This window comes from Lathamus discolor, chromosome 17, assembly GCF_037157495.1.
Source record: "Lathamus discolor isolate bLatDis1 chromosome 17, bLatDis1.hap1, whole genome shotgun sequence".
In the NCBI taxonomy this organism is placed as follows: domain Eukaryota; kingdom Metazoa; phylum Chordata; class Aves; order Psittaciformes; family Psittacidae; genus Lathamus; species Lathamus discolor.
The window spans coordinates 4929194-4955392 of NC_088900.1; the positions used below are offsets into that span (position 1 = coordinate 4929194).

At 46.1% G+C, this 26199-nt stretch overlaps 1 protein-coding gene across 3 annotated transcripts in view; it reads right to left on the bottom strand.

Moving 5' to 3' along the window:
- Nucleotides 1–26199, bottom strand: part of FLI1 (Fli-1 proto-oncogene, ETS transcription factor) — a 79339-nt gene that overhangs the window by 22319 nt on the left and 30821 nt on the right. For all 3 annotated transcript variants that reach the window (XM_065697331.1, XM_065697330.1, XM_065697332.1), the window contains 3 exons: nt 12448–12659; nt 5351–5505; nt 1713–1916 (listed from right to left, as the gene is read on the bottom strand). In XM_065697331.1, the coding sequence (XP_065553403.1) occupies nt 1713–1916; nt 5351–5505; nt 12448–12659 (571 nt within the window). The remainder of the gene's footprint in view (nt 1–1712; nt 1917–5350; nt 5506–12447; nt 12660–26199) is intronic.

Here is a 26199-nt window from a genome sequence, read left to right on the forward strand (position 1 = left end):
AAGGTGGCGAATGAATCGAGGTCTTCAGGCTTGTTATGTTATGAAATTAAGAATTTCATTCCTGATACTCTCTTTGAACACCCCAAGCAATGGGATATCCAACACATGAGATTATCTCTGGGGATGCTGTCTGGAGCTAAAGCAGCAGAAGAATCCAACTCTTCTGCCAACCTTTTCAAGTTCAGCCTGGTTCTTTGATTCAAAACCCACACAACTCCTCCTTCATCTCTTTCTATCAATTCTCAAATCATCAATAAGACAATTAAAGTGTCTCACTTGAGTATTTATCCTGTGGGAATTGAACAACTTTTCTGGTTACAAAGCATCTGATTTGCCCGGCCAAAGTCAGCAGGTTTGGCCAAAGCAGCGCTGGCTTTAAGAACTGCCTTGCCGTTTCCCATAGAAGTGTGTAATTCTGTATGCAAACCCTAGTTAAAAGGTTGTATCTGCAATCATCTCAAAGTGTTCTGTGAGCACTTTGCTGATGAAACAGGATGAAACGGGCAAATCATTTTGGAGGGGAAATGATTTCTTGGTGAAGTCGCAAGGGACAGAAACTGTTCACATCCAACAATTGGGTTATTTGTTGTGAATCATTTCCTTGGCTCGACTCCTCCAAAAAAATAAAGGTGGGGCTTCCAGAGGCACCCATCTGTGATCTAACTCCTGTCCCACTGTCGTCCGCAAAACTCCCACTGATTTTAGCAGAGGCAGTGCTGAAGAGCTTTGAAGAAACACCCTAAATAAATGCTGCCTCGCTGCTTTATTGCACTGGCCAGATGGAGACATCTTCAGCTGCTTTTACATCACAATTTGATTGCTCAGTGGAGAAAATAGACTTTTTCCTTTCCCTCCCTGCCCTCCAACCTTCCTATATGGCACTTGATCCTGATTTTTCAGTCCTCAAGTAATTATACTCCTACAAAAGCTGCTTCACTTCAAAAAATGTCGGAGGATGAGGGGTTTAGCTCTAATTCTCTGGCCTCATCATAACACAATCATCCCTAGCACACCTTAATGAGGAAAGGAAATGATTTTACCTCCATTTTATAGATGAAGTGGAGACAGCTCACAGCTCCTCTCTTTAGGGGCTTAAAACAGCATACTCTAGCATGGGGCAGAGAGTAGCAATAAGGAGGTTCAGCAAAACTCTTTGAGTACTAGGCAGTTTGCACAACGTCTGCTTCAGCACGCTTACATTTAGGGAATCACTCCTGTCCTTTTTCCTCTTTTCAATAGATTTGGGCCTCCGGGAACACAGAGAATCCTGAACTCCAGCCAGTTGTGGGTCCTGTTTTGAAGCGGTGTTTACCAGGAGCCCTAGGGGAATGTGCACAGCCCTCGAAATGCAACGCTACGGGATAATTTGCCCGTGACACATCAGTTAATGTTTGATTTCATCTCCTGAGCAAATCTATGTGTTTTTATCATACAGCTACAGATGGGTTTATTGTCTTGAAGACTATCTAATCTTCTTAAGAGTCCTGCTCAGTTCTTCACCTCCTTGATAGCACCAGTAACTCCAAGTTAAAATTAGCTTTCCAACCCACTTTTTATTCCTCCCTTCCTTGTTTGCTCTCTTTGCTTGCCTTTCTCTGCTCTTTCTTCCTCACCCTTCCTGCTATTTATCCTGCAGGAAGACCTCTAGGAGTTTATTACTCAGCTTCTCAGTGTGTCATGCTAGGGCTGAGCTATGTCAAGGCAGTACTTACTTTCCCTGAGGTAACTGAGGTGAGATAACAGGACTTCTGTGTTGTAGAGGGAGGTGGTTCGGAGGAAGTCGTCCTTGTTCATTTTGCAGAGCTCCTTGCCGTCCATGTTCTGGAAGATGGTGGTGTCAATCTCCATTAATCCATATTCCTTTATAGCCCATTCCAGCCACTGGCGCACGTGTTCCTGGGTCCATAGGGTGGGATCTGGCAGGAAAGTACAAAGGGTAGTAACGCTATATGCAAGCCTTAGCACTCACTGTAGCCCAGTCAAGGCATTAACCATTGTTTCCACAACCAAATGTATTTAATTTACAGATTCCAATGCCTTTTGCCAAGATGAACAAGTACTGTGCTATAACAAGACTCAAGGCACATAAGCTAATCACACTGACCCTCTGGGTAAGTTCTTTTGATTGACTTCCACCTGCCTGAATCTTATGCCTAAGCCTGGGAACAACATAAGTGACATTTGGCTGTGGCTTTTCTCACTCTGGAATAAAGCTTCCAAAAGCAAACGCATCCCTGTGAAAGCGTATGTCACAGTGTCGGTTCTGCAATGCTATAGAATGACATCAGTGCTGTGTAAGTCACACCATCCTTCACAAGCGCATTACAAAGTCCCGACAGATGGCATTTTAAAGTCTGAGGATGATGGTATTTATGGTCAGCAAAGGGACTCTGAAAAAGGAAGAATATTATTGCTTAAACAGAACAGCTTGCCATGTATCTCTGAGTCACAAATGTTCACCCCGCTGACAAGAACAGAGTCCTACCTCCGCTAGCCCTGGAAAACCTATTGGAGGGCAATGTGGATTTTATACTGTCTCATGCATCATTATCAACTGTCAGCAAAGCTCCAGCTGTGGAATCTTTATTACTGGTGGTGACGTACGAGAGAGGCTGAACCCGGCTGGAGTTTCAGCCCCCATGGTGATGGTTTGCTGCATCAGTGGTTAAAAAAAGAACTCACCCTTTGCGTTTTGCAAAGAGCATCGGATCAGAAAGTCCCAGCAAGAATTTGTGCCACGATACCGTTTTACAGAGCCATTTTCAGAGCGTATCTGCACTTTCAGACGTTTCCTGTGCTGCTTCTCCGCATCTCAAAACTTAAGCTGCCAATTCATGTTCTACTGCAACTGGAGAAGATTGCAAAGCCACGCTTCAACTTTGGAGATGTATCTGTCCATCACAGCTGACACATTCCTCTCACATAAACCTCCAACACCTCAGGTCCCGAGGCAGTTGAGAAAACAGAGCAGGAACACATAGCTGGGAGGCTGTGCTCTGGGGAGGGACAAGAAATGCCTCTGCCACACATTTTATAGTGCATAAACCAGTTCCTTCACCCAGGACTGTAAACTGCATGTGCTTGGGCTGCAGGGATCCCTAGACCCAAAAGCTCAGGTAGTGGCTATACCTGGTGCATTCCTGGGCACCTGAGTTCTGGAATAACAGCCTGAAATGGAGAAGCAAGACCAAGGAATATTGAAATTAGAACCCTGACATTTCCTCAACGAACTGCTGGCAAACCTGGGCTGCTTAATGCTGCATTCTAACCATGGCAGTTATAACCCCACACCTTTGCTTTGGGAAAGAAAGATGGATTTCCTTCATGTTTTGGCAATAGCTAATTTGAATTCTGCTTTCGAAGCACTGGCACAAGGCTGCAAATTTTACAATGCAAGTATTCAAGGGAGGATTCTATTTTTATTTTTGTAATTGAAGGAGTTATTTGTCTTCAGTTTTGAAAAGAAAAAAAACCAACCAAGTTTTGGATGGCAAAATGAATCTGTGGTCTCCCTTTAAACAAACACTTTTGAACTTCAGCTATTTGTTCAGCCTATTTATCACTGCAAAAGACACTGAATGGTCTCTGAAAAGCTGCCTTCTTGAAACATGGCTTAGAGTTCATTATTATTACTATTGCAAGCCTAATGTGACATTATTCTTGCCTATCTTCACCCTAATGCGCTATAAATCTTTGCTCTGGATTATATTAAAATTTCCCAATGCCTTTCTTGAATGAATTTGGCCTCATATCCTGCAGCCAGAGATCTGGGATCATGCTCGTTATTGTCTTCCAAAGTCTGGTAAATCACTGCTGTTTCACAAGTATTCTCAAGGTTTTGATTTGTAGATGCTCATGGGGGGGGAAAAGTCCTTTTTGTGCTTTCCTTCAAGGAAAAGATTTTAAACCCTCTCTTCCACTGAGGGCACTGAAAGGAATTTCTCCTATTTCAACAACTGTGCTAAACTTTATCCCACCCTTGGTCTTTTCAAATATGCATAAATAGCATGCTGAAGAGCAGGATATAAGTTCCCTCTTAAGCATCTTTAATAACATAATGACTAGTTGGCATCAGCTAACACCTTTCTAGGCAATGTAAATGCTGAGAACACATCTCATATGTCACCAGCTTGGTTAGCCAGTCCCTCTAGGCAGATCCTAACAACAACTTAAACTCTACTTTGAGATTTGCTGTCAATCTTTTATTGCCTTCTCTTCACTACATTCAGTTCAAGCTTTTCCTTTTCATCCTAAATGGCAACCAAATGCTTGGGAATTTTCATCTGTTCATGGTCAAGCCATGATCAGAAAACAGAGCTAAATTCCGCAAGTACATTTCTTTCTGCCAACATCTCTTTGAATCAGCTACAACCCTTGGTGAAACCCTCACAACACTGGCTGAGAAAAGCTGCACCCCTTGAAAGCAGTGGATGTTCCGGTACAGAGCTTGGCTCATAGCATCTCCCTTGCTAGAAAGTTCCTGGGCTAGCCTGAATCTATCTCTGGCGTTTATAACCTTTGCAGGGAAAAGACTCCCTCTAGTTCCAGGCTCAGACTTCACCAGTTGTCTGCCACAGCAGCTCTCATCCTCAACTATCCAAATGCATCCAATGCATCCTGCCAATTGCAGAGAGCAGATGTGGCTATTGCATACAAACAGAGCGCTGCACAGGAATGTTTCTGTGGAACACGTTTTGGAAGGATAATGTAGTTCCTGCTAAATACGTTTTTTCTGGTTCTCTTCTTCTAACAAAAAAAGAAAACAAAATAGCTCCTTTTGAATCAATGTGACATGAAAGTGCATCTGGATCCTGCAGAGCACCATGGGAGTTAGAATTGGAGTCTACTTCATGCTTATTCTTGCCTCTTTGATCACACTGCACATGTCCCAGGAAGCAGATTCTCCTCTAACACATGACGGGAGTTGGATTTGGTTCAACACACCAAAACACTTCAGTCCAGAAAAAAAATGGAAAAAGAAGCAGCAGCAATCATCCATTTCTTATTCTGATTCAATGCAGAGCATATACGGGGACACAGGAAATTCCCCATCCCTGGCAGTGTTGAAGGCCAGGTTGGATGGGGCTTGGAGCAAGCTGCTCTAGTGTGAAGTGTCCCTGCCCATGGCAGGGGGTTGGGACTGGATGAGCCTAAAGGTCCCTTCCAACCCAAACCAGGCTGGGATTCTGTGATTCCCACTAGCCAGAAACTCTGATGTTTTCCTTACTTTTTACATGGTTTGTAAGAAAGAGCATTCCTCAGAGAGTGCATAAACAAGCCTTATCTGTTCAGCTGGATATCGAAGACATTGCAAGGAAATATGACACAAAGACTTTGATGTTGGTGGTACCTGCTGGGACAATGACTCTCCTCTCGTTGGTGGTCATGTTGGGAGGAGGCCCATTCTTCTCATCCATGTAGGTGCTGTAACTCATGGGGCTGGACTCTGTCCCTCCTCCGACGAGCTTGTTGCATTTGTTCACACTACAGTCTACAGGGGACTCCCTGAAATGTGAAAGGAAACAGATGACTCATCATTATTATGCCCCTTTCATCCCTGCTGTAGCAGATGGAGGTTTGGGTTATGGAAATGGCAGGTCTATCGGTTACATTCCTCACTCCCTCTTCATCCTTTATCACTCAGCTTCATTTTAGCAACCGTTTAGATACTGCCTGATGTTCCTAGGAGCCCTTGTTGGACCTTAATGCTTTTGCATTGTGTTAATAACAGCCCTGCACACCTTCTTTCTGTGGAGTCTATCAAGTGACAGAAAAGCTGTACTGCCTACCTCACAACACATGTGAAGAGCTAACCATAAATAGAGATAAAGATACCCCCTCCCTTCATTTTGTTAACAAAGAACACAAAACACCCACACCAAAATGACAGGGCAGTCACAGGAGAATACAGCCATATTAGCATGGTAACTCAAGAGTTGTACTTATACAGGGCTGAATCTTGTCTGTTCTGAGCAGTGAAACAGTCCCAGGCTTGTCTGCTACTTGGCTAGGAAATCCACACAGCTTAGGTGCCTTAGGCATGAGTCAGGGACTTCAGACCACAGAAAGAGTGTACAAAAAAAGGCTCTGGCCCCAGTTTTACTTCTGAGGTGATGGAGTGATGAGGAGGGAACATTTAACAACTCAGGTGGCACTGTGCTAAGACCTGGACTACACACAGCCCCTTGGCAAGCGGGAGGCTTTCTCTGTCCTGCTCTGGGAGAATTATGAGCCTCCAAACCACAGATAGGGAGCACAGATTTTGTTTTTCTCCAGCTGCAAAACTAAGTCATGCTTTTAGCTCTAGGGTCACTTAAAAGACCAGTCTACAGCCTGCCACACGCACACAGCATGTTAAGAAGGTACCAGGGAAGAGCAGCGTTACTGCCCTCACCTTTGCAAGGGTGCATTAGCGTGGAAGCCTGAGGCTAAGGGAGCCCAGAGCCCAGATCCAGTGCAGTTTAGTCCACCTCTTTAATGGCACAGCCACCTTTCTTCTCTGCCAGCAGCAAAGTGGCTTGGGAGGAAAGCATTTGCTGAAGGGTAAGAACTACGACAGCGCACCAAATCCCACCCTCTGAGTTCAGCTGGCAAAAGCCTCCACGTTTGGACACTAAACAAATTTGTTTCTTAATCTGAGCTGGGGGGGGGGTTGAGAGGGAGAAATTACTGAGATTCAGTTATCATGGCTGGGAGATAAATGCTCCACCGAGATATTCTGAGGCAGATGGTAATTTTTTCCTCATGTCTTACTGAGGGAATGTTGCTTGAAAATGGAAATAAGATGTATAACTTACACATGTTCGAATTTAAGGTTTTACTATTTCGCCTACTGTTTTTCCAGGCAGGGAACCAAAATCCGCCTTCAGAGAGGCAAACTGCTGAAGTTTTAATGTCCCCGTGGCAGCCAGAGGAGAGTCTGAGCAACTGCAGGGACACCGGGGTTTTCACAGGGAATGTGATCATTTCTAACTCTCTGCTCAAATACTCTGTGTCAGGTGTTAAATGCTGCCTGTACTGGCAAAGAAAAAGCCCTGGAGCAGCACAAAGGTTCTTATTCTTTCCTGAGGTACAGCCTGTCCTGAGGAGACTCCATGAAACGGCGAGAGCATCCATGCTTCGAGGTGTCAGCCTGCTGGGCTTAGTGCTCGGAGTGCCCGGGAGGTGAGCAGCCTCTTCGCCTGGCCTGCCTGGAGACCAGCTGTGACGTTAAATGGTGTGGGCAGCCCTCAGCACACACACACACAGCCCCGCATATGGATTCCCACCTGCCTTTGGGATGAAATTATCCCTCCTTCAGACACAACGGTAAGCACTTGGCAATGACCTGCTGCTGCATAAGGTCCTTCTTTTGGGGGGTTCGCTCTCACCACCCTGCTCTATAGTTACATTTCCCTGGAAAATAACCCTCACAGTTGAGATTTGCGATATTTACCACCCCACCCCCCCCCCCAGTCCTGCATTCAGCTCTGGGACCTGTTGGAGCAAGTCCAGAGGAGGCCATGGGGATGCTGCGAGGGCTGGAGCAGCTCTGCTCTGGAGCCAGGCTGAGAGAGCTGGGCTGGGGCAGCCTGGAGAAGAGAAGGCTCCTGAAGGGGAGACCTGAGAGCAGCTCCAGTGCCTAAAGGGGCTGCAGGAAACCTGGAGAGGGGCTTGGGACAAGGGCCTGTAGGGACAGGCCAAGGGGAATGGCTTGAACCTGCCCGAGGGGAGACTGAGCTGAGCTCTTAGGCAGAAGCTCTTCCCTGTGAGGGTGCTGAGGCGCTGGCACAGGGTGCCCAGAGAACCTGTGGCTGCCCCATCCCTGGCAGTGCTCAAGGCCAGGTTGAGCTTAAGATCCCTCCCAATCCAAACCATTCCATGATTGTATGATATAATGCTCATACTGAACTATAGGATATATCCAGACCCTCAGACAATGACATCTTCTACAAAGCTTATCCGCCTATCATGGTTTCCAGTGGCATGAAATGACACATACGCAAAGCCCACAGGGATCTTGGTTGTCTCTGCTCTCGTCTCTGCTCTCTCTGCACATGACTGATAGAGAAGAGTCACAGAAATAACACCAACACTGTAAGATATCTCCTCAGTGGTTTTGTGATGGTTTTTCACCCTGCAGACTCTTGGCTTGGCAGTTAGGACCCTGCCAATCCTCTGCCTTGCCTTGTATGTCTCAGCAGCCAAAACCAGAGAAACAAGTATCAGATCTGAAAAGAAGTTTTAGGGACTGAGGGGCCTTTAGCAAACCCTGATGTAACACTGTGGCAAGAGAAGCCACTCTATTAAGCATACAGAACATTAAATGCGCTCCGGGTACCAGATTAATCCTTGACTTTTCACAGGGACTCCAGGTTTTCAAGCGGCTGCACATGCTGGACTTGCTCAGGTTCTGGGCAGAAAACATTGTAGAGCTACTAAGATAAATGGATATAAGCTGCTTTCACAAGATCTCTTAAATACATTCACTGTGGCGGTGACAGAGTCCAAGGAATATGAAGCAGGACTCATTCCTACTGTCCTTCCAAAGGCTCCGTACCAGCAGTTCCAGTAGCAGTCTCTGGGGATGCCAAGAGCTTGGTGTTTTGAGAAAGCTTATGCTAGACTGGCCAAAATGGACAAGCAGCTAGCCTGGCACTGACTAATAAACCCTGTGTAAAGCTGCAGCCTTGTTCCAGATACCTGGAAAGAAAACACTATCCTAGGCAAGGCCTCTGTCTAGGAATCACCTTTAGCTTTCATTCAAAAGAGCAAAAGAAGGGATTACAGTGATTTCTGAACCAGACTAAGCTGCGGTCAGTGGGATATTTCCCCCCCGCTCTCTATCCCTTTCTTCCTACCCTTTCATCCCTCCTGCCTTTCCATCTTGTATTTAATTTAAAGCTCCCACTTGCTGGTGTAAGTCCCCATTTGGTCACCTCAGCTTTAATCTTTACCCTTGAAATTCGATGTTAATGCTGGGGGTTTGTTCAGTGAAGGAAGGAACAGACATACTGTGATTCTGCCTCTGGTGCCCTCTTACAGGGCAGGGAGCAGAGCTATCAGGGCAGAACCACAGCTCTTCGAAACTTGCATTTAACCACGCTTTAACCGGCCTCTCATCCCACTCTCAGGAATGCCTCAGGGGAAGGTTCGCACTGAAAAAGCACTAGGTCTGCAGAAAGAAGGGACAGCTGTGACAAGGATGGGAAAAGACACCCAGGTCAAGTCAAGCGGCAGGAGGAAAGCCCAGAGGCCCAGTCACATCTAAAGGAATCGTGGTTGTCGCATGCAGGTGAATGCAAACAGGCTGGGGACTGGAGCAGCCCAGCGGATCCCACTAGAGGGCTCACACGCTGCTTAAAGGGGATTTTTATTCTAGACATCATAGATGGTCCCTTTGTTCTGTTTTGAGCACACTATTGGGGCATAAAAATGGTTCTGACATCCCTGAACCTGAGTTTTATTTTAGTGTGCTGAAGCAAGAGAATGTCTCCAAAGCATCCGCAAACTTTAGTCAGGTTTTTTCTAAATATTCACTGGAATTTAAAATGGGAAAGATTTTTTTGTTTTTAAAAATAGAAATCATTGTATTTCTACCACAAAAGCACCTAGAGGGCCCAAGAGTAATCCAGGCCTAGTCTGTTGGGAACTGTACAATGCAGGAGATAGATCTTTCCTTGAATATGCTATAAAATAAAGACACAAACCCAGCAAAGAATAAGGATTGCACACCATGCTTCCAGTTCCCAAATGGATGCACAGAGAGATGGACGGTAGCCGAATATCTTGCAGTAAACCCATGGAAAAGCTGGACTTCTACTTTTAGTCTGCTATGAATACAAAACCATTTCCCTTTCCCAATGCCTAAGGGGGTGAAAGAAGCATGAGGACTTTAAGTTTTCCATGTTGGATTTTAACTGCCTTGTGTTTGGATCACTCTGAAACACATATGCAGCACTGGGTTTTGTTCTGAGCAAGCAGCTGTCTCTAAAGGCAACAGCAGATTTTGAAGCCACGCACTACATCTACTGCTGAATCTTGTAATAATACACAAGTCTCATCTTCTGCCCTAAAACACAGACCCCTGCCACTGCCTGAACATCCCCCATACACAGCCAGTGTGCAGTTATCTGGGAAATTCATCCCAATTTCAGGGAAAACCTGACATGGGTTAGAAAGCTGGTCAGGGTTTCCATGTTGTTTAGCCTGCAAAACAGGCTTGGAGAAGTTCTTCAAAGACTCCTTCTCCCACCGTTCCAAGGACCAAACCAACTCATCACACTATTACCTCCTGGCAGTCAGACCTGCTTCTGGTTGCTAAGAAGAGAATCTGGACACTGTCCCTTGCTTCCTTCACTGCCAGGTTTCCTATAGCTTTATCACTCCCTAGAGTACATAAACCACTCTTTCAACAAGCGGAAAATGCTTCAAGTACAGGTGAAACACAGAATAAAGGCTGCTCCCTCTAATGAGGCAGCTGGAACCCGCTAAGAGAGCACGCTTGAAAAACAAGAGAGAGGAGAGGCAGAGAAAGAGGGAGCGGGAAGAGGTTTTGTTATTCACTCTGCACTTTGAGTTCATTTGTATTGAGGTTGGTGTTTGCCTCAGATGGTTTCGCCAGGCAGCTGATGGGCGGAGGGACAAGCAACCAGAGTGGTCCAATCCCTAACAATGAACTGTGATGGATATGCAGGGAAAGGGCAAAGTTTTAGCCATGAAGAGGAGAGGATGGATAAGTCAGATGAACATTCTCATTTCTTGGGTGAATTGGAGCTCGTGTGCTAAAACGGTATCAAAAGGCAAGAACGGAAGCTATTTCGGTGCTTGGTTCTGACATTCAAAACAGTCTTTTCTCCTTTTCTAACAGGTTGGGAAGTTGTCACCCCTCTTTTAGAGAGACTGAGGACACTTGGTTTCTGCCTAAGAATCTTGCAGTCTTGAGCAAGCCCAGGAAGAAGGATTTCCTTTCTGAAAACTTCCTTTTCTTTCTAAACACACATCTGAAGGGCCTTTCTCCAAGGGCATCAGAGCACTTGCAGTTGTTAATGGAGCAGCTGGTCAAAGTGGTATTATTTCCCTTTCTTTCTGAGCAGATGAGGAAATCATAACACAAAGATCACAACAGAACTGTGTTATCCAGGGATGGTGTTTTTCCGGAAAGAACTGATTTTCCCATGTTTCAGCCTCAATTCTAAGCTTGGAAACACTAGTGCAACAATCCATGTAGTTCTTATGAAGTAATCCTAAGGTACAACCATGGCAAGATCAAATTCAGACTGCAAATGATCGCCGCCAAAGACCAACTGCCACAAAGACCTTTATCTTATAGTAAAATCAGCATCTACTCTATACTTACTAGGAAGAAAAAACATGCTGCTGTTTGAAGTCTTTAACACCAGCATCTCGCTATAGAAGTCTGAAAGTGCAAGGCTGCCTTCTGTTTCAAACTCTGCACTTTGCTGGCTTCTCAGAAACCAGGAAAATAGGCTGTTGCAGAAGCCCTAAACTAACTCTTAAGCAGAAAAGCCCTCAATTGTTCAACTGTCCTTGTACAAATGTTAGAGGTGTTTGTGACTTTGAAGTTAAAATCAAATTTAAAAGTAAAAGGAACTCCAAAAGCTAATGCTAAAAAAGAAATTTCTGCACCTAAAATTTTATCCAAGAAGGTGACATTTATTTCCAAGGCTTTGGACCTGTAAAAATATTCTTAGAAGAGAGAATTTGAGCTGTGATAATAAAATGTTATCAAGTCTTTGAATTTATCATCAAACAGCAAAATAATCCATCTCGCTCAGCAGTCACTACAAATGAGGGGGGGCAGACCTCCTACGTCTTTGCCTGTAGATGATACATCATAACTGGCATCCCCTTGATGCTCAAATCTACTCCTGAACTCTCTGTTTCACCAGTGGTCACACATATTCACGTTGACGCCGTGGGCATGTGCCTTTTGTTTTGTTACACCTCATAGGCTGCCATGAAGGACCTCAGTCTCCTCGTTTTTCCCTTCTCCATCACACAGCTCTCCAGTTTCCTATGGCTGCTTCTGCCCTGGTGGAGCACAAATCTAGTTGGGGATGCAATAAGGAGTGCCCTTCCACTAGCTTCACTCTGGAACACTGCTATAAACGCCACCTATTACCGCATGACTCCATCCTCAGGAGCTCCTTGAACCATGGCACATTTGTGGGATGCTGAACTAAGTGATGAAATGTGTAATTTACAGCAGTGTCTGCAGCATGAACTCTGTCCTGTCCCAGACTGTGCAGCATTCATGGAAACTGGCAGGGCTTCATGCTGCAGAACTGCAAGAGCAAGATCTGCAGGCCATTAAAGCATGAGTGACATTCCCAGGGATATGGTCCTACACAAAGAGTGGAGTGTTGATATGCAGGACAAGAGCACGAATGGACGATACCAGCTTTGCTTTTATGTAAGGTTGAGCAGATGTGGAAAGCTCCTTACCTCGATCCATTCATGTGGTCATATTCCCTTTTTACATTGACCCGGACAGGCTGATTAATCCACTCCTGCTGGGGAGGCAGAGGGTTGATTTTGTGCGGCTGGCCGTAGTCAGGGTTCCCTGAGGCTGTCATGTCTGCCTTGGGGAGGTGAGTGGCAGCGCCGTACGTGGAGTCAAAGAGGGACTGGTCGTCGCTCACCACCGACAGAGCCTCCTGAGGAGAAAGAAGAACAAGTGCTCAGAGCCATGACTAAACCAGTAACTCCACTCTCAGTCTCTCTTTGAGCTGGTGAGCACCTGCAAGGGCCCCACAGCTGCCCAGCGCTGTCTGAAATTGCCATCTGCCAGGATTGCACATTGAATCAGATCCTTTGGGGTCCATTAACCCCTATGCAAAACCAGTGGGCTGCTTTGCGAGCTGCTGTGCTGCTCTGGGTGGGGCAGGAGTTAACTTCTGCAAAGAAGAAAGGCGGCTGCTTGGTGGTGCACCATTCTCATTGCTTGCTGTGAGCAGCTTCATAGTTACCTGCCCACCTGCCCACATTTGCTGGTCCCAAACCAACCAGAGATATGTGCAGCATGGAACAGCTCTGGAGTGTCTCTTGAAGGTCTATACATCTGCTTTCAAAGGGTTGTGTGCGGTGTTTATGTTTTGAGGTTACTAGTGAAGGAGAAGCAGTCAGCGCAGGTCAGAGTTATGGGTGTTAGTGGTGGGGCAAAGAATGCATTACTTGACACTTTCTGTTTGTTTTGTGGGAAGTGTAGGACTGGTGAGTTACCAAACTGCGCATTTCTAGAAATGCTTAAAAACAGGAAATTGTTCCCCTTTCTGGTTTTGTTTTTTTTCCCTGCAGAAATTCCAAATGTTAACAAAAAGTTTTGACTATCAATTTCCTCGTGTTGATGTGCTTGGGTTTTGTAAATGGAGCATGCCAGGCTCATAAAGGCTTTGGCACAGTCCTGCCTTATTCAAAGTGCATCTGACAAGGTCTGCATGTTCTTTATGGAGCTGAGTTAACCGCACATAACACAGCTGCCATTATGGCTGGCAAGCCAGAAACTGAACGAGGAACCTCCCAGACTAAAAGCACACACGACTTTAATGTGAGTTAATGCAGCAGACCTCCAAAACAAAGGAAGCAACAGATTCACCTTCTCTGCAGACTGAGCATTCAAAAGACCCCTAACATTGATGTGTGTGCAGTGGTGGGTTACCCGTGAACATCCAGACCTTGTCTTTGCTTTGCAAGCTGGTGTGCTGCTAAACCCTCAGTGCTCAAAGCTCACAAGACACAGCCCAAATCACGAGCTTTTAGAAACAATAAATGATGGCAAATTCTTTCATAACCAGGGAGGGAAACAAAATCTCATAGCTTAGAACAGCGCAGCTGCTGGAATCCTCCGATTACACGAGAACCTAAGTGCGAATCAGATATTACCAGGCTCATGATATCATCACAGAAAATGTCAATAGCTGGAGTCTCTACTGGGTAAACATGAGAATCCCTCTCAGCTTGAAATCAACCCACTTAGAAAGAGTCAGGTCAGTGCTCGGCATTCAGAAACATCAGCACTTTTCCAGCCCTGATCTCAGATCACGTAACCAAACCAAATAAACCTCGAATGTAAGCGGCCTGACTAATGTTGAATTCGGAGGAGCCCTCCGACATCTGCGCACGTCCTGCTGAAGTTTGCTGCAAAACCTCTCACACTGATGAGCAGAGATGGACACAGCCTTTACACAACATAAAGGAGAGCTTCTACCCTACCTCCTAATGCTGTGGGCTACAAGGAGTTCAGACCATGTTCACTCTCTCCAGCAGCTTCTTCTGCTATAATGAGAGTGAGCAAAGCAGTAGAAGGTGCTGGAAGAAGAATTTCCATGTGGTGCGAGCCTGTATGATCACAGCCTCGTGCCAGAAACTCCTTGAAGAGGTTGAGACTACCTCCAGGCTACGGATTTGGCTTGTGTAGAAAGGAACAAGAGCACAAGATCTTCTGGTGACAGCTCTGCCTTTCCATAAGAGGTAAGCCTTGCTGCTTCTCTGACTGACTGAAGTCAGGATGTCAGGCAGGGGTTCCTAAATGACACATCTTCTGTAAGTCTCGCTTCCTCTCAGAACAAAAAGGGTGGGGTTCCCCACACTATGGCAGGAGGTGGAAGGTGAACCCCAAATACCCATGGTGCTGGACTGATTTATGACTCTAGACCCGCTCTCAGCTACGCGTCTTTCTGGTCAGAGGCAAGGAAAGCATGCCACTGCAAATTCATGAGATGAAGTGTTTGTATGTTTGGGTTTGGAGATTTCCAGTCTAAAAATATGCACAAAGATGGGGTTTTTAGGGAAACACCACCTGGGAAAACGCTTTTTCTGCCTAAAGCCATATCCCTCCCCCAAAACCAAAACAACCCACCCTAAGGAACAACCCTGGTCTAGGATCAACGATTAGGTCTGCATCCAAGTACAACTATCTTTAAATACACAAGCAAGTACACACTTTTGTCTCATATACAGCATATCTGATGGAGAAGTCTGCCTCCTCAGATAAGGATCTTCCTTGAAAGCCAGAGCTGCAATGCCCTGCCTGTAGCAGCAACTGGTGCTCATGGGGACCACGGCAATCTCCCTGCCAGGCAAGGAGCATTTTGCTTCTTGAGTGCAACCTGTGCCATCTTTAAGACCCTGTGGCACACAGAAGAAGCAATTCAAACGTGATGGCTGCCATAAGGGCACTTTCAAGTAGTCACTGAGCCAGGAATGGCTTGAACTAAACCCCTGAGTGAGTTACAGCCACAAAAGCTACAGACTGGAGGCTCTGGGGGAGCTGAAGGCACACAGAGCAGATCAGGCTGAGATAGCGGCTTGTAACACCTGCTTACAGAGGGGTCCTGCGTACAAATAGCAAACAAGTACTGCTGATTGCATGCAAGGGAAGTTGGGTGGCACAATGCCAGTCCCTGCTGCCATCAGCTTCTCTGTGGTGTGTACATGTAAGGCTCAAGAGAAAAACAAAGGGGTGGCAAGCAACACGCAGCCTTTAGCTGGCAGGGTTGGAGTATGGGGACCACTCAGATAAGGTCCCAGCAATGAGGACTACCTCTCTGGAGGAGGACAGGGCTTGCCTGGCCCTGCAGACCCAGACAGGGACTGTGTGTAACCTTCCTTGCACTCACTATCTGCTTGGCTAGCGTCAGCTTTGAGGGACCAGTCTGCTCAGGAAGTGGCTGGCTTTAGCTCTGGCTGAGGAAGAGATCAACAGTTAAACTGAATACCAGAGGGCAAATGTCTATTCCCTGGAATCTATCCCCTGGAAGCAAGAGCTGTGTAGTCTTTGGTGACGGGCAACTGGGAAAACACATGGAGGTGTTAAAGGTGCTAATATAACCTAACCAGACAGGACACAGCTCGCCAGGGTTCCCCCCGTGCTCTTGCCTCCTGGGCTGTGTCCTTGAGCTGGCCAGACTGAGTCTGAGACAGGGGTCTTGTGTGTATTATTCTGGCATATATGTTACATTATATTGCCTCTGGGAATAGGCTAGCTTCAGTTTTTCCAGTTTTTAATCACATTCCTGGCATAAATGTGGCAAGTCCCGTCTATGGCAGCTTGCAGTGTGCAATAGGCAAGTTCAAGGCGCTGTGAAGCACAGCCCCAGGCTCTGCAGGGCAGCCACTGCTGAGCCACCACAAATGAAAGGCTCCCATTGCTGCGACACAGAAACAGCTCTCAAAGAGCTGGCACACACCTCTGGATCCCTTGGCTGTGCAATACGGCCATTATTAATAACAGTTTATAGTTGTAAAAGGTTGAATTTGCAGTTTTAACTTCTTTTACAGGAGCCATCTAGACCCAGGTGCCAGGTCTCAGTGCCACAGCAAGGTGATTGTGTCCCTGGGTGCTGCAAGAAAGCCAGTCTGTCCTGCTAGTGGCATGGTGGGGAGGACTGACCGCCCACTGAAGCTTCAAGCAAGTTATCCTGGTTCCTAACTGTGGGATGGAGATGGCATGCAAGCATTAGCGTAAGTTTTCACTTAGTTAATGAATTGAGTGGGAGATTTGAGCCCATATATGAACAGAATGGATGGGAGAAACAGCCCCTAGGTAAAAACCAGGGTCAACTGTGCAATGCAGAGTTCTGAAACATGGTTTACCTCGATGTCCTTCCCATTCACAGTCCCTAACACAGTCTTTGTTTCGCTAATGACTATGCTAATAATAGACCTAGCCCTAGGATCTAATGTCCTCATTAACCTCTCACAGTTTGCCTTGGACAAAGCCCCTAAAAGCTCAAGCTTTTAACCTTATCCAAAGTTCCCTGGCAAGGAAAGCTCCCTAGAAGCCCCTTGGGTTGAGCAGGAGGAGAAGGGTCATGAAAACAAGAGCTGGTGAGGTGAGAGTAGTCAGCGCTTTCGTTCCAGGTATAACCCAGCATCTACAGCAATGGCTTTTCCCAGGTGCATGCAATGCCTTTTCACTGAATATCGACTTTGAGCCCTTTACATTCACTTCTCTGGCCATAACCACATTTAAAAGGCATCACTAAAGATCAAAGGTTCATCCTCCTCCACAAAGTCTGACTTAGAAGAAAATGCTGAATACCCGAACCCTCATGGAAATAACTCCCACCTCCAGAGGGGCGACTTTTTCCTTTCTCAGTCCTGTGACAAAATCACTCCTGAAATAGTTTTGTAGAGACCATGTTACCGACACAGACCCACCATCAGAAGAGCCCAATGTACAATGGGAAACACCAAAATCAGAGGTGGCAGCAGCAACCAGCCTTGCACATAGCTTGAGGTTAGCACAGAGGATCTATTCCTTGAATAGAAATGACTTTGGCACTGCCGTTTTACAAGTCAGCACTTCTGCTGCCAGAATCTCATACAGGCAGAGATAACATCAGACTTACAAGAAAATGAGTCAAATATAAAATGTAAAAGGGAGCGGAGTCTGTGTTGATCTCGGAGCAGCAAATTTGGAGGGACTGGGCGCTGAACTAGGAGGCAGGAAGGCAAAGTGTTATTCCCAGCCCTGCTCTTGATCTTTGGCATAACCTTTAGTGATGCATTCCCCTGTCTGTGCCTTGTTTTCATCGAATCACAGCTTGGTTTGGATTGAAGAGACCTTACACCTTCCACTAGAGCAGGTTGCTCCAAGCCCTGTCCAACCTGGCCTTGAACACTCCCAGGGATGGGGCATTCACAACTGTTCTCCCTTCAGTCCTCTGTTGTCCTGCCCCATGCATGCACTGTGGGGCACAGAGCCTCGTCCAGTGCTGTTATTGGAACACAAAAAGGAATCATTTGGATAACTCAAAGCAAGGCTTGATGCAATCCCACACTTTAATCTATCCAGTCTTTACAATGCACCTAACCAGACCAAAAAGGAATCTGCAGCTTTTTCAGCACACTTTTCTTGAGGTTTGCTCATGCTGCTCCACCTTCCTTGCAGGATATTATGTGATCGGTACAGGGACTCCACATAACTCCCCCTGGAAAATTATAATCATAGGCATTTTATTGCCAACAACCACAATCCAATCTCATGCCCTTCACAATCAATTTAAGGCCTGCTTCTCCAGTGGAGGTTTTGCGGGCTGCAGCTAGCACCAGAGATCCATCATAACCCTATAGTGAAAACAGCAGGCTGAGAGCCATCGCTGCCAAACTGCATCACTCTGTACCTCTTCTGTCAGCTCTGCAGCATTGCACAATGACCAACCACAGTTCTGTTGACAGCATTTTCCAGCTGAGCCAATGGTATTCGGGTTGTGGCAACCCAAATGCTGGTAATCCTGATGCAGAGCTGCCCCTGCCCTGAGGAGGAGGAGGGATGGGGGAGATAGAGTCTTGCTTTCCCTGCTGCCGCAACAGTAAAGATCAAGAGGGCAGTGTACTTTTAAGACTGTGTCAAAGCTTCTGCAGATTTGAGGCTTTCTTTGTGTATAAAGGAGGGGTTTCATTTAATCCTATGATGACATCCTACACTGCAGTAATTTTGCTCTTACTCTGTGCTGAGGACTTGCTCACAACTACAAAGCAGGCCAACTAAATGCACAGACTGCAACACCAGCTTTCCTTAGGTGCCTTTCTTTCACTTTCCACCCAGACTACTGCACCGAAGCAAAACGTGGCAGTCTTAGAATACAGCACCATGTCTTCACAATTCAGACAAATGGGAAACCACAACTTAGCAACTCATGTTAAGGGGAAACAAAGCAGGACTAAGATAGGCCTAAAGAGCAAAACCACACTGAAATCAGACAGCTAAAAAAGGTTTTTGCAAAATTTCTCATAAGGAAATATGTCTTTTTTTATATTTGCATTCCCCATTTCCATGAAATTTCATGTCAAACAGATAAAAGAAAGCTGCTAAAATGCATGCTGCGTTGTTTTGTTCTCAGGATCCCCTAGACCTGATTCTAAAAGGGAAAACTATTAAATCATGCTCTGCTACTTCACGTTTCAGAAAAGCACTTGACTTCAAGCACACGTTTCTAGGATCTGGACCAATGACTTTTTTTCTCAGTCTAGACTTGACATAAATCAGCTCAGAGCCTATTCTGGTTTGTTTCCAACAGGCTCAGTACCAAATGGGAATAACCAGGTCACAATACTCCTCCCCAGCAAGCTGCTGCCTTAGGGCTCATCATAAGGAGGCTTAGGGGTGACAGCCCCATGGGAAGTCTCCAGGAGATGCCCCTGTGCAGTCATAGCACAGGACCGGGAGAGGAAGTGAAAAAACCAAACCCAACAAAAAGAACCTGCCCAAATTACTGCTGTGGCTTTTTGACCTGTTAATATAGTGAAACCTGAGGCTGGAGAGACTGGATGTGTGTGATAGATGACCACAGCTCCGTCATGCATGTTCCTAAATCCTGTAGGGGTGCTGCAGCTCTCCTTTAGAGAGAACAGCAGCTGTGCTATGGAGCATGCAACATCCCTGCCAGTCCCCAGATGGTTTACCCACATCCCTGCACCTATAGAGAGTGGTTTTCCTAAGCACTCTGAACTTCTCTGGTGCTTCATGCCCTGCTGGTACTGGTACTGGTACACACTGGGAGCAACACATGAGGCGTGTGTCCATTAGCAGAGGAGGGGCTAATCACAGCCTCTGTTCCCAGAAGTTCTGGGTGAATTCCTCCCTAGTTCTGCCACCCAAGACACGTGAGATGAATTAGGATGAGTACTGAACCTTGCAGGTAAACGTTCAGCCTGTTCAAAGTGCTGTAGAGCTTTGCCATTGGCGTGGCTTGAGCCAGGTTTCGGTTTTTGGCTGCTAATTTCACTACAAAAGGATTCACCTACGCAAATCAATCAACAGAACTCTGCTGAGGCGGAAGGTCCGTGTGAGCTCTCAAAATCCTTTCCAAGCTGTATCGTATTGCCAGAAAATCGATGAGCCTTTGCCATGTAATAACACTCTCCTCAGCCAGTTTACTCTGCTTATACCATAGAATCATAGACAGTGCCAGGGATGGGGCAGCCACAGCTTCTCTGGGTGTTCCACTGTCTCACCACCCTCACAGGGAAGAGCTTCTGCCTAATGTCCAATCTAAATCTCCCCTCTTTCAGCTTAAATCCATTCCCCTATGTTCTATATCACCACCGATCTCTGCCCACAGCTTTGCTGCTCCAGAGTTGCCCCTGCTCACTAGGAATAACTTGCCGCTGCATGTGTGATTGCTTCCTGTAGCTGGGCTGTCAGATCCACCTGGATCTACTTCACCTTCCTTTTAATTCTTTGCTTTCCTCACCCTTGTACAATAACGGACTTGCGCTGAGCAGCTGCGTTTGTAAACAGAGACACATGGATGTAACTATGTAACTGTGAACATACACACTCCAGTAAATATTATTGTAGCGTTTTTATGGTCTTTGCTGCTGAAGACACATGGGGGGAAACTGCAAGATGGTTTCAGAGCCTGGCTCCCTGACAAACCCAAGCTATCCTGAGGAATAACTGCAGCCTACTGCTAGACAGAAACCCTGTGCCGACCTCAGCTTTGTCCTGGAGCACCCACTCTCCTTGATGTAGCACCAGAGGCTGCTTTTCAGTGGCAGGTATCAGAAGTGTGCAGGCTGACCAAGCACTTTGTTTCAGGAGACTTGAGCTCCCTTTAAGCTGCATTTGCCTGTTGAGATAGTGCCACCGTTTCTCTCAAAGAAGAGCTTTTTGGAGCTACTTTGACTCGTACCGGAAACTGATGCTATAAAACGATCCTGCTGGGTTTGTTTTCCGCATGCAAAAAGCAATCAAATCTTTTCACTACAGATAATTCATCCTGGGAAGGAAAACAGCAAAATGAGAAACCCGAAAGCACTGGGGAGGGTATGTCACATCCATGTGCCTCCTCTTTCACAGGCTGCCCTGGAAAAGGATGTAAAGCAGTCTCAACAGTATAAAGGAATAGGTGCAAGCACAAAATCCTGTCTTTTCAGTTTGGGTTCCTAGTGGCAAAGCACTGTAAAAAGCGCGTTCTCCCAGGAATTCCAGACCTGGGAGGTGGCAGCTTAGAGAGACACAAATATTTCAGGTTCCTCCGAGCTCTGACTCACAGCTGCAGCAATGCCCATTCATTATTTTTTATTTCACTTTGATACCATTGTCCCAGTTACATTCACAAACACCGCAATCGTATCCTGTTTTGTTCCCTGACACCATTCCCTTCACAATCGCAGGAAGCCCATCAGGAAACATTCATCGGGTGCTGTTATGTTTCCATCCGCAGAGAACAAAACATGCACTTTCAGCCCAAGATGACTTATTCCAGACTAAGGAAAAACAACAGCATGAAAGAATCAAAGCAGAGTCTCCAGGAGAGCGCGCAGTATGTGCTTCTCCCCTGAAACAGGGGTAGGAGCCCAGAGCAATTCTCAAAGCCTCTTACCTAGGGAATGCTCAGCAGTGGAAAGGTTCAGCCAAAAGGAAATAAACGGCATAATCCATCACTGACATCTACAGTGCATATTGCAAGGTCTGGACACTATATCAGAAAGGGCAAATACAAGTCCAAGGCAGTCCTGCAGCTGAATCCTTAACCAGATGTGGCTTGAGATCTCAAGTGTTAGGGCTCAAGTCTATTTGAGTTCTGGGTTTGGCCTCGGTCCCTGAGCTACGTTTGGATTAAATCTGTGTTCAGGGTCTCAGTGCTCATGATGCTCGGCGCATAAATTCAGTGCTCCAGCCCAGAGCTGGTTACTTAGGCTTGCTGTCAAGCGTGCATCACACAGAGTACAGAGGAAATGGGGGAGGTGGTTCACGACACATAGGAACCTATTTCTACCCCAAGAAGCATATGCAGGCACTCGATAGAGCCCCGTGAAACTGTTAGCTGCCCCTTAACCAGAAAAAAATGGCATTTACTGCGACGGACAAGTCCTGACCTTGAGATTTTCGGAAGAGCCTGAAGTTACACAAATCACACGTTTAGCTGAAGTTGGGAGCCACAGCCGCTTGAATCACTCTGAAATATTTGGTTTAAACCTCATGACAGAGACCAGCCAAGAGAGGAGCAGTTAGAAACAGTATTCAGACCAGGTTTTCCATTTTCTTTGCCAGCTGATGCCATCCATGCCCAGCTGAGCGCTTAATAAAGCCATGCATTGATGCCTCCTGCAGAATACCCAGCCTCTGCTGGCTCCTTATCCAGTTCCCAACTGGTCTCCTCCACTTGGCAGTGGAACTGAGGGCTGCCACCCCGCTGGGATGGCACAGATCTGTGTTTTTCTTGTGCACCGAGCCCAGCCCCTGTGGCTCCAGTGACGAGATTGTTTCTGCATACGCCTATAGGAAAAGCAGAGATTTTGTGAACAAGCCTGCTCGCAGCATTCCAAGGAAAACAGCTCCGCAGGATTACACTGAGATATTTTCTTTGTCAATCTCCATCGAGATATTTGAACAGGAAAAGCCAGTTTACACCAGTGGAAGTTCCCAGGGGCATTTGATTTCTTTACAAAGAAACACTGATGTTTTAATATCAGCGCAAGAGAAAGGTCCTGGAAGGATCCAGGGAGAGCCATCACTGTTACCTGCTGGACAAAAAGTCCAAATCCCATCCTGGCACCTGGGCTGGAACCCAAAGTTAACACTACAACACAAAAAGGAGTTGACAAGGTTCTACTCTTCCTAGTGATTGGAACATAACAGAGAAAAGGCTATCTTACCAACACTGCAATGGTTAAACAGCTTCTGATGCCTAATGCTACAGCAAAGCCATTGCTGAAGACAAACATACAGGCTACATTTTAGGAGCTGGAACTCTAAGGGGCCTTCCAACCCAAACCATTCTATGATTCTATGATAAATATATACATCTAACTCCATCACTGCTGTCACATCTAATGGAATCACTCAGCCTCCTGGCTAACTCCACAACAAGAAGAGGTGAGAGAAAACACACTTGTGTTAATATCCCCTTTCCTCAGTTTCCCTATACATATGATGCCTGACCCCAAAAGAGCTCAGATTTTGTCTAGTGCTCCATTGTCCTCAGAAGAAGGAGGTCATAGAAGTAACAAGTGTTATCCTAGGGCTAGACAAAACAAAACCTGCTCTCCTGGGAGGCTGAGCAAAAAACTTACCAAAATCTCTTATCAGTAACCATTAACTGAAAGTCTGTTGGCTTTATCAGCGTGGTTCTGAGAAGGGCTTTGAGCTTGCCTTAGATAAATGAGGTCTCTTTCTACTGCCACCTTAAGAAGTCTGCACCCAGGGATACTTATCCACACCTGTGAGATCTAATGGCTTGGTCCTGGCAAAGCAGAGCAAGGAATGAGTTCACGGCAGGGAGTTTGGAATGTTCTGCTGCAGGGAAAGCAGGCAGGGCAATTCAGTGCTATGGCTTTAGGTAAGTCACTTAGCTCTGCATCCCAGCCTTCTCCTCTGCTCAAGGTCATGCTACAAACATGTACACCCAAGGGTCGGTTTGGGGTGAGTGTCAGGATTCTGTCATCTCTAGGACCTTTGCTCAGATCTCGACATGATGCACGCTATCCCTGAGCAAGTTCCCACTTGTAGCAGCTGAAGTGATGGTTTGGTTTGGTTTTTTGAATGCAGATCGTTAGCTCTGACTTGATAACTTCGAATTACAGAGCTGTCAGGCTCCTACCTTGACACCCAAGTGTCTAATAGACCAAGCCAGTATCTCAGAGGTGCCATGCAGACAGGTACAAGTTTCTTACATTAATTTCACAGCATGAGAACCAACACAAAGCAACCAAACACTCTGCTTAAAGTCATTTTGTAGCATGTAGCTAAACTAAGACTAAAACCCCAGGCCCCCCAAAAGGTCACTTTCCTATGGAGGACTGCTTCCAATGTCTGCTGCAATGACTGCAGTATGTTTTCCTTTTGCCGAAGAGTTTCTTGCTCTCAAATCATGCTAATGTAAATAAGAAGCAGGCCTCTCAGCACATCTCCATGTTCTTAGCAGAGCTGATATGGCTGCTCTTATCTCTACCAGGGCAAGTCCCCTGAGCTGTGTTGAAAAGCCTTTTATCAGATGCAATTTAAAGCGAGCTCTTTCTGAGATGTAGTTCTGCAGCTCTGGCAGGAAAGTGGGGCTTCTGACTAAATCTCCTCTGGTTTTGTTTAGCACTGGGGTGAGGGAATAGGACAAGGTCCTATTTGTGGGGCTGGCAAGACAGGGCTGCTCCTTGCTCCTTCCCTGAAACAAGGCTCTGCTCCCTTAGTCAGAGGAAAACCCTGTCAAAAATGGCTTAACGATCTTCTAATATTTCCATGCAATTAAAGGCCACATCTGTCTCACAGACCCCGTCCTCCTTCGCTAATGTACAGACATGAACTAAACAGTCTGTCTTGTCGATTCGCAGGGTAACAAAGGGGCCTATTCATAGCACAGGCACTTGGGCTATTTGGTGTGTGTGAAATGAAATAGAGTTTGCATTTGGAGAATAACCTGTGTTGGAGCTAGCAAGAGATTTCTACTCTAATAAATCAATCAGCTTTACCGGCTAATAAAATAGCCCGCCTCTTAATTCTGACTGTGCTAACCAGACAGCCACCCTACAGAGAGGCAACGGCGGGCTCTGGGCACAAGTGAGAACCTACACGAGCTATTAAAACTCTTAGGAGGAGTCAAAGCAAATAGGTGTCAGCCTGGCTGGAAGTTTTCAAGCCACTTCATTGAAGGAGTTACCCCAGCCCAAGGAAGGTGGGTGTCAATTCAATGGGTAGGAGTTTTAGCACTCTCTTCTGCTGGCTCAGAGGCAGGTATGGTTCTGCTCCTGCATCTGTCTGCTCAGTTCTTTCTAAAGAAAATGGGAGCACTGAAGGAAGAACAAAACACCAAAACCAAGCACCCAACCACCCTTCAAAGCCCCATTTCTGATTTGTTAGTGAAATTGAGGGCTTAAAAAAAGAAACCGAATTGGGGCACACCTTGGCATAGACCCAAACCAACACTAACACTGCGTTTTGCCCTGCACATAGATCCAGGTGGATCGGGCAGTGAAAGGAATATTTCATAAATGCCATGGGGGAATGGGCTGTTGGGGTTTCTTTTTTCTCCTTCCTGAGCCCAGCACCATGCCACACTTGTCCATTTTTAGTCATGGTCTGTATCTCTGCTGTCTTAGTGCTTTCACAATACAAAGACACTAATAATGTTGACACACCAACATACTTCATTTCCTCAGCTCTCAAGTGAGGAAGTGTACGGGAGGCACAGAAAAGATGCTTCTGTGGTTTCAGTACTGGAGTGATATTTGGGAGCTGTGGGATCATTTACCATCCAGGCGGCAAAATTGTTCAAGTCAAAGCTCTCCATGTAAAATGAGGGGCAAAAGCAGGAGTCAAGAGAGGGTAAGAGATGGACAAACCTGGAATGTGTGAGATACTGTTGTTACAGCCTGAGGAAATGATGGAGGCTGGGAGAAGTTTTCCGATCCCAATGTTGGACAGAGAGACAAAATGATGATTCGGAGAAGCCCACCTGAAGTTAACTGAAATATTTTGTCTCAGCTACTCTGAATGTTTCATTGCAGTTTTAACCTTTTCAGTTTGCTTTAAAATATTGTAATTGGCCTATGCTTCTAAATAAAGAGTAGTTTCAAAACAAAGCTTGGAAAACTTGAGAAAGCACCAGGAAGGGCTTTCAGAAAACTGCCAAAATCAGCCTTTTCAGTGAACAGGGCTTTGATAAACTTGCATCAAATTTATTAGCTCATCCGGTTCCAACCCCTGCCACGGGCAGGGACCCCTTCCACTGGAGCAGCTTGCTCCAAGCCCCTGTGTCCAGCCTGGCCTTGAACACTGCCAGGGATGGGGCAGCCACAGCTTCTCTGGCAACAGTCATGGCAAGATACGTTTTACTAATGAAGCTATAGATGCTCTACTCTCCTGATACTTCCTCACGTCACAGTAGATGTAACATCTTTAGGAATGCCAGCGGACCACAGGATTAGTCACCAGGGAAGCAATTCTTTCAGTACCATCAAAGAAAAATGTGAAGTGGGTGTTGTTAAACATGTCAAAATACCGCCTTGCTTTATCTCCATACTAAAGGTCATGTTTAGGGGCAGATTTCACACTGCTTTTCTCACCTGTGAAAAGCTTTTCTTCAACATGTGATCAGGCAAGACACAAAGACATCACTCTCTGAAGGTCAAACAGCACTAGTGCAGTAAAGTCAGGCTGAGAGCCCAATTATATGGATTCTCACTGCTTTAGGTGCTTAGCCACGGTGTGACACTTAAGTAAGGTGTTTCATTTAGGGACATCTTCAGAGGCAA